The sequence below is a fragment of the Vanessa cardui genome, chromosome 8, assembly GCF_905220365.1.
Source record: "Vanessa cardui chromosome 8, ilVanCard2.1, whole genome shotgun sequence".
In the NCBI taxonomy this organism is placed as follows: Eukaryota; Metazoa; Arthropoda; class Insecta; order Lepidoptera; family Nymphalidae; genus Vanessa; species Vanessa cardui.
The window spans coordinates 5,770,793-5,779,173 of NC_061130.1; the positions used below are offsets into that span (position 1 = coordinate 5,770,793).

At 38.9% G+C, this 8,381-nt stretch overlaps 1 protein-coding gene across 5 annotated transcripts in view; it reads left to right on the forward strand.

The window, feature by feature from the left end:
* Positions 1-8,031, forward strand: part of LOC124531846 (multidrug resistance-associated protein 1) — a 34,344-nt gene extending 26,313 nt beyond the window's left edge. For 3 of the 5 annotated variants that reach the window (XM_047106392.1, XM_047106391.1, XM_047106393.1), the window contains 8 exons: positions 1,065-1,288; positions 2,825-3,042; positions 3,625-3,823; positions 4,241-4,339; positions 4,639-4,841; positions 4,942-5,156; positions 5,243-5,409; positions 5,494-8,031. In XM_047106392.1, coding sequence (XP_046962348.1) covers positions 1,065-1,288; positions 2,825-3,042; positions 3,625-3,823; positions 4,241-4,339; positions 4,639-4,841; positions 4,942-5,156; positions 5,243-5,409; positions 5,494-5,688 — 1,520 coding nt within the window. In that variant the 3' untranslated portion in view covers positions 5,689-8,031. Of the gene's footprint in view, positions 1-1,064; positions 1,289-1,681; positions 1,903-2,824; positions 3,043-3,624; positions 3,824-4,240; positions 4,340-4,638; positions 4,842-4,941; positions 5,157-5,242; positions 5,410-5,493 lie in introns of all 5 variants that reach the window. The other 2 variants (XM_047106395.1, XM_047106394.1) reach the window with 1 other exon arrangement.
* Positions 8,032-8,381: the final 350 nt, after the last annotated feature.

An 8,381-nucleotide genomic window follows, 5' to 3' on the forward strand; every position in this document is an offset into this window, starting at 1 on the left:
TTACTTTTACAATTTGCATGGTCTCTAAGGATTTATTGTTAAGTTCCCCCTCATACTGTATAACATGCATTGTATTTATATGTAAAATAATTTATTAACAATTATTTATCGTTTATTGTACTTGAAGAACTACGAATCAAATATATGTTTTTTTTATTCAAATGGCTCATATGAGCATTTCTTAATCGACACGTTTAAAGTGATTGTGGGTGTGACAAATAATAAATAGCTTAATTTGTAGGCTTATTGTATAAGTTTACTAATATTGTTAAGCTGAAGTGTTTATTTGTTTTAACTCGCTAATCTCAAGATCTTAACAGGTAGATTTGTAAAAATATTTAAATAGTACATTTAATTTGTGACGTTTGCTCACGGCGGTCTAGTAGAAACTACATATTTTCGGGGCACAACTGCGTGGTTAGTACTGGTATAGTTAAAAGGCGCACTATCAAGTTCTTTAACGAAGTAGTTCGAATATTGATTTAATTCGATTTTACCTTTACTCTCCGTTGGCAGTTTATCAGATTACAGGTTAACTTGTATATATTTATTTATTAAGTACAGCTTGATATATAAAGTTCACATAATTTAGTCATATTTACGGTACATCGACAAATACACCAAACTGTGATTTGAAATAAAATAATGTCGAACGAGGATGAATCGATTAGTCGACATTGAGTATTACTCGCACCCCTCGTTGCAATCACATTATTTAAACGAGACACGAGCAGTGGCGTAGCTATCGTCGGGCCAGGTGGTGCAGTGCACCTGGGCCCCGGAGTTCAGGGGGCCCTCTAAACTAAATCTTAAACTTCTGTAGCTGGAAAATCACGATATGCGCATAAGATTTCTTATTTAGTATCTATAATTTTAAAGGGTAATTATTAGTTAAAGAAGGGAAAATGGGAGTCCGCGTCCGATTCTTTTACTATGCCCCGGGGCCCTTTGCCACCTAGCTACGCCATTGGACACGCGAGGTTAGCGCGGGCGGCAGTGTCCCGGTGACGTGTGAGCGTGTGGGGCGGCAGCGTCCCGGTGACGTGTGAGCGTGTGGTGCGCAGTGGCGTCGGTGTCGGTGTCGTCGCTGGTGCTGTACCTGGGCACGCTGGCGGCGGCGCGCGCGCTGCACGCGGGGCTGCTGGCGGGCGTGCTGCGCGCGCCCAGCATCGGCTTCTTCGACTGCACGCCCGTGGGCCGCGTGCTCAACCGCTTCAGCAAGGACGTCGACGTGCTCGACAACGTGCTGCCGATGACGCTGCGCGGCTGGACCTCCTGCTTCTTTGCGGTACAAACTTACCCCCCCCCCCCCCCCGTCGATGCATTTGGGATCAGTTTATTGCCGTGCGGCCGTTGACCCCTTAGAGCGGATTCCGTTTCGTTGACCCCTTTCCTTGTACTGTATCCGATCTCATCTCGCTCTGGCTTGCTTAGTTTTCAGTTCTGTTATTTAAACCTTAGAGCATGTTTTTATAGAAAACCTAGCGCACTCTGCCGTGTTCGATTATGCACTTCAGTAATTTCTTCGTTTCGTTCGACCGGTAGCGACAGTCGATACCGGGTAGTTCCGATCCGACTTTTCGACGAGCGCCGTAAATGATGTATTCATTATTTTGTTGACAAATGCCACTTTAAGATTTGTATCGGGATAGGTTAATATATTTCGTGGACGTTTTTCCAGCCTTATCGTCATTTTTCACGGACTTAATGCCATATTTGGCGTGCTGGCGGGCTGCGCGGATTCTGCATGAGCTTCTGTTGGACAATGTACTAAAAGCTCCCTTACAATTCTTCGAAGTGACCCCCGTTGGCCGGATACTCTCTAGGTTTTCTAAAGACGTGGACGTTGTGGACACGTCGCTCCCCTCGCAGGCCTCCGACGTTATATATTGCGCGTTTGAGGTAATCAGGCCACCTGCATCTAGTAAAGTCTGCATTTTATTATTTTATTTGGTATACTTTAATGACTTTGCTTTAAATTAATGTTTAGCTTTTCGTTATTGATAACAAATTGCACAATTAGAGGGTAAATTGTATTACACACATTTAATATCAATGCGTTATTTAATTTGTTTCTTACTGTTCACGGCATTACAATGTATAGTACGACACAACTTAGATGTCGCATCGGCAAAATTCGTAAAACCGATCACATCCGAATTGAGTACGCTATCCCAAATTATCAATATTTATTTCTCATGCGAATATGATCTTTGCACAAACGTAATAACTTGTAATATCATATAACCTAATATATTCGGCAATTTGACGCGTCGATTTACATGCACTTGCTTTCTCTGACGCGTGAATCTATAGCGACGAATAGCGTCGAACGGCGCGATAGGGAGCTATTTCTATTGGTTATGTAAATCGGCAGTAATCGGTTTTATTTTCATTCCATTGCATTTTCCGATGCTACATCTAATTTGTGTCGTACTATACACTTGTAACGATTACTTTCTATTATCTTTATAAATTGCTTATTTGCCTTCACGATCTCGCCTTTCATCATATTTGCATCGAAAAACGTGATACCTGTTTACATCAATATTACCACGTGTGATAATATCAATTATAAACTGATCCCAAGGTATGTTTATAAATTCGAGCTTGCGAAAACTCCTCCGTTATGAAGAGGACGTTTACGCAACATTTTATTATACAGCCACGAGCATACGCAATACTATAAGGTATTTTGTGCTTTTAAGAAGTAGATATTATGCTTAGAATAAATTGATAATTTTTCTTCGAAATCAAACTGTATTTGGGATTTTTTTTTAATAAATGTTATAGTGTCATATTATTGTTTAAATGTTTGATGTAGGTACTGGGGACTCTATTCGTTATAAGTTTCTCGACGCCGATATTCATGGCCGTGATCCTGCCCATCGGCGTCGTGTACTACGTCATACAGCGATTCTACGTGGCCACCTCGCGACAGTTGAAACGACTGGAGTCCGTGTCGAGATCACCGATATACTCGCACTTTGGGGAAAGTATCACAGGAGCGACTACGATTCGAGCTTATGGAGTCACTAAAAGGTTTGTTTTTTTTTTTTAAATAATATACTAACATAATAATAACTTACACAACAACAACAACAACAGCCTGTAAATTCCCACTGCTGGGCTAAAGGCCTCCCCTCCCCTTGAAGAGAAGGTTTGGAACATATTCCACCACGCTGTTCCAATGCGGTTTGGTGGAATACACATGTGGCAGAATTTCTATGAAATTTGTCACATGCAGGTTTCCTCACGATGTTTTCCTTCACCGCTGAGTACGAGATGAATTATAAAGACAAATTCAGCACATGAAACAGCGGTGCTTGCCTGGGTTTGAACCCGCAATCATCGGTTAAAATGCACGCGTTCTAACCACTGGGCCATCTCGACTCAACCGACTCAACTTACACGCTATGTGCTTAAGCTCTTCCTAAAGATCATATCGGTTCATAAAACAATATATAATGTTTCCTATTTTTGTATCTGTAAAAGTTATTTTAATAGATTCCTATAAAATGTATAAATAAGTAAATGTAGCAGCTCGTTTGCGTTGCCAGTTTAAATGGTCTTGGAACCCAATATTGCGTGAGTGCGAGTGAGTGTCATGGTCCCTGGGCGCAGGTTCGTGGAGGAGTCGGAGCGCGGCGTGGACCACAACCAGTCGTGCTACTACCCGAGCTGCATCGCAAACCGCTGGCTCGCCGTGCGCCTTGAAATGATCGGCAACCTAATCATATTCTTCGCGGCCCTCTTCGCCGTGCTGGGCAGGGACACCATCAACCCGGGCCTCGTCGGCCTCTCCGTCAGCTATGCCTTGCAGGTAGTACGGTTGCCTTAATAAAACATAACTATTATATTGCCTATATACATATTTAATGAACGGTCAACTGAGACACAACTATTATATTGCCTATGTACATATTTAATGAACGGTCAACTGACGTAGCCTCATTAACGGTTGCCTTAATAAAACACAACTATTATATTGCCTATATACATATTTAAAGAACGGTCAACTAAGAATTGAGAATTACCTCATGAAATGAAGAATGAAATCTTATAAAAACTCCGAGTGATTGTAAGAAACACCGAAAGTGGAGATTGATTTTTTATTGTGCAATAACACAAAAACGTGCCAATAAAAGGTATAAAGTTAGATTTCATTTTTAATTAAAGACAATCGGATTTGTACTCATTTTAATAATATTTCATATTAATTACAATATATTTTTACTAGATAACACAAACATTGAACTGGCTCGTGAGAATGACATCCGAAGTGGAAACCAACATCGTCGCCGTTGAGAGAATAAAAGAATACGCAGAAACGACTCAGGTAAATATATTGCCTATATATAAGCAGAGCGAACCACCGCCTAGACACGGCCATTTATATAAGAATGATTGATAATGATGATATGAATTTGACGACCTCCATGGTCGAGTGGTGTGTACACCGGTTTTCATGGGTACGCCACTCTGAGGTCCCGGGTTCGATTCCCGGCCAAGTCGATGTAGATTACCATTAGTTTTCTATGTTGTCTCGGGTCTGGGTGTTTGTGGTGCCGTCGTTACTTCTGATTTCCATAACACGAGTGCGATGTTGTCTCATATTTATAATGATTCCGTGCGCAGGAAGCGGCGTGGACGGTGGCCAAGGGCCCCGGCTCCACGTGGCCCGAGACGGGCGCGCTGCAGCTGGAGCGCCTGTCGCTGGGCTACCGCGCGGGCGAGCCGGCGCTGCGGGACCTCACCTGCACCGTGGCGCCGCGCGACAAGCTGGGCATCGTGGGCCGCACCGGCGCCGGCAAGTCCACGCTCACCCTCGGCCTCTTCAGGTACCCACCCGCCCCGCGCGCCCCACCCGCCCCGCGCGCCCCACCCGTCCCGCGCGCCCCACCCGCCCCGCGCGCCTCATGCTGACCGTTCTCGTTGCAGGATCGTGGAGGCGATGAGCGGCAGGATACTCATCGACGGAATCGATATATCGACGATTGGCCTGCATCAGCTCCGGTCGCGCATCACCATCATCCCGCAAGACCCCGTGCTCTTCTCGGGTTCGCTGCGTATGAACCTTGATCCGTTCGGCGTGTACACCGACGAGGAGATTTGGCGCTCCCTCGAGCACGCGCATCTGAAGTCGTTCGTGCAAGGTGAGATGCTAAAGATAGAAATTGTCGTGATGATTTTGTACTAGAGGCACATTTAAACGCTTCGGTCGACGTCCGCTCTCCCGCAGGTCTCCAGGCGGGCCTTCTGCATGAGATCTCGGAGGGTGGAGAGAATCTCTCGGTGGGTCAGCGCCAGCTGGTGTGTTTGGCGCGCGCGTTGCTGCGCAAGACGCCGCTTCTGGTGCTGGACGAGGCCACGGCTGCAGTCGACTTGGAAACCGACGACCTCATACAGGTCCATAGCTGTTCTTTACATGAAAAATATTGTTTAATATCGGTTTGAGCCAAAAACGACTATAATGCCATTTAACTATTACAGAAAACAATAAGATCGGAATTCGCATCTTGCACGGTCCTGACCATCGCACATCGTCTCAACACCATCATGGACTCCACTAAAGTAATGGTCCTGGACAAAGGACAGCTGGTGGAGTACGCTCCACCGGAACAGCTATTGCAAGACAAAAACTCAATTTTCTACGGTATGGCTAAAGACGCCGGTCTCGTTAACTGAGTTTTATAATTATGCATTTAATATAAACACGTGTTCAATTTGATATCTGTTGCTGACATGACGAGTAACCCGATAGAGGCCGACGTATGTTACAAATATACTTAACAATTGTTTTCTTAATATTTAAATGTATCCTGAATAGCTTTACAACTTACTTTAGAACATATTTTATTATCTAATCGGTTTGCTCGGAATGTCACTAGCAAATACTCTATCTATGATAAGAACGATGAATGGGCGATGTACATTAACAATAAGAGTCGTGTCTGACATGATGCATGCATTACCTCTGGTGTTATATGAAGAAACCTCTATACTTAATTTTAATTATGTATCTTTCAAAACTCGAGACATTTTATACTATATACTTCACATTCAACTGATCTGCTCTGAACAGTAGCAATAATTACTCATGTATAGTTACCACTCCAGGCCGCCCATTACTTAATTATTTATATTTTATATACCCTCACATTAGTACTTATTTTTAAGTAATTTAATTATTAATATCCCGTTAAATCCAGGATGACATTAAATATACAATCCGTTTTTTATACTATTTATATTATATAAAATTTTAATGAAAATATTGTTAACAGAATTCATAATAATTAATCATTTCAGTATTTTTTGTTTTCGTAGTGTGTACCTATGTCAGCCATCATACACGAGATTTTATTAAATGTTGCTAATTAGTTTATAATAATATAATTATAATATTCATTTGATTATTTCGTACCTGTTTGTTGAAAAATGCGTACTTATTGGAAACTAAGATTTTTTTTAATTATTAAGTGCTTTAAATACACCGAATAGTATATTAACATTAAATTGTAGAAGAATGATTGCTCTTATATTAAAATGGTCATAGGCTGAGATCTTACATAGACTTTAAACTAAAATCCTCGAATTTATTTGTCTTTTAAAGACCTCTCAAAAGTGTGCGACTATAAAGTTCATAAATAAAGAATTAATTATTATTTAATTAACAAAATCTTTGCATTTGTCACTTTTTTATCTCGCTATCTCCACTATAGTGAAACAAATCTATTTAACTCTTAAAGCACTGCCAGCTAAAATTAAATATTGCCAGTTAGCTAAATAATAGCTACTTACAACTGATTGATATGCTGATAGTTTTATTATACAATTACAGGTGCAATCCACATATTGTTGTTTATATGCCTCGTTGAAGGTTTTAATTTAATTTTTAGTAAATCGTGTTCATACTAACTTACAAGTTTATAAAGTACAGATATTTTATGAATTCGAAGAACTAAATATGTATTTTAATCAGAATGAATAGCACAAAATCCGCAACTGACCGCCTGTTTTTAAAATAAAGAGATGAGCGCTCATTGGTCACGTATTACTTCATCTTCACTCATTGTTATTGACCAATGTACATTTAGACTACAGTCAATTAGTTAAACTGACTTAGATCTACGTCTCAGATACAGGAGGTTATAATATATTTCAATTATAATTTAACATTTGTTAAGACATGCCATGCCTGTAGTTAGATTACTGTTTCATTAGGTTTAAAAGTCTTTGTACCTCTTACAAAAAATAAACATACAAAGAGAGCATTTTGATTCAATCCTCGAACTTGTTAACTTAAATAAATGCGTACTAATATTATTTTCGTCGTAAGATGTTACAAATTATTTACAAAACTTTGTTTTAGTTACCTTAACTGTTAACTGGACAAATAGTGTTAATTTTCATATTTTAATGATAAAAGCAAAAATGCAAATTGAAGAATTTGTGTCCGAGACACTGTAAGGATTTACTTAGTTTTGTAATCGCTTAAAATAGAATACCTAAGTTATGTAATTTTTCGAAGTTTTTTTTTCGTTATAATGCTCATTAAAATGGTACCCTTACATTATTTGTTTGCATTACATCTACAATGATAAAAGTGCAACAAGTTTAGTCAATTAAGTCAATTTTACTTAATAAACATGTGAAACTTTACCGTGCATTGGTGAAAGTACTTCATTCAGATATTTTTAAGATTCAACTTGTACTTATTAAAAAAAAAGTGTGAAAAGTAAAAAATTACTAACCTAGATATGTATATATATATATATGTCATATGTAGGTTAATTTGCAGCTGAAATTAATTATGTATTGTATCTTGCCTTTACTGTTTTTTTTATTTAATACGTAATGTTAAAAAAAACGTAAACTTAATGTAAAATTGTGTAATTTTTATATTTTATAACATAAGAGTTAAATGTAAATAACTGTAATAATATGAAAATTCCTAACAATAAAACATTCTTCTAGGAGCAATTATACAGTTAAATTTCGGTCAATAAATATTTTTTTCAAGATTTACTTAATTTTTTTTTATTTTTAAATAAGTTTTCAGTGGACGACATGAAAAATTTTAGACTTCTAAGTTTATTTAATCGAATAATCACAATACAGGAATAAAAAGATTGTTACTTAAAATTGGATTTATTTTGTTTTCCACTTTTATGAATTATTCACAAACTTTTATTTATCTCCGTTATTATATACAGGGCAGTGTTGGACTATCTATTAATTATCGACTTATAAGAAACAGGGTACTTTATCCTACTGCCTAAGAGCAAAACCACCAATAGTGTGATTTTTTAACAAAAGAATGCATTGTAATCCAGCAAATTACATATCCAATGATAAGATTAAATATGTTATGCTCT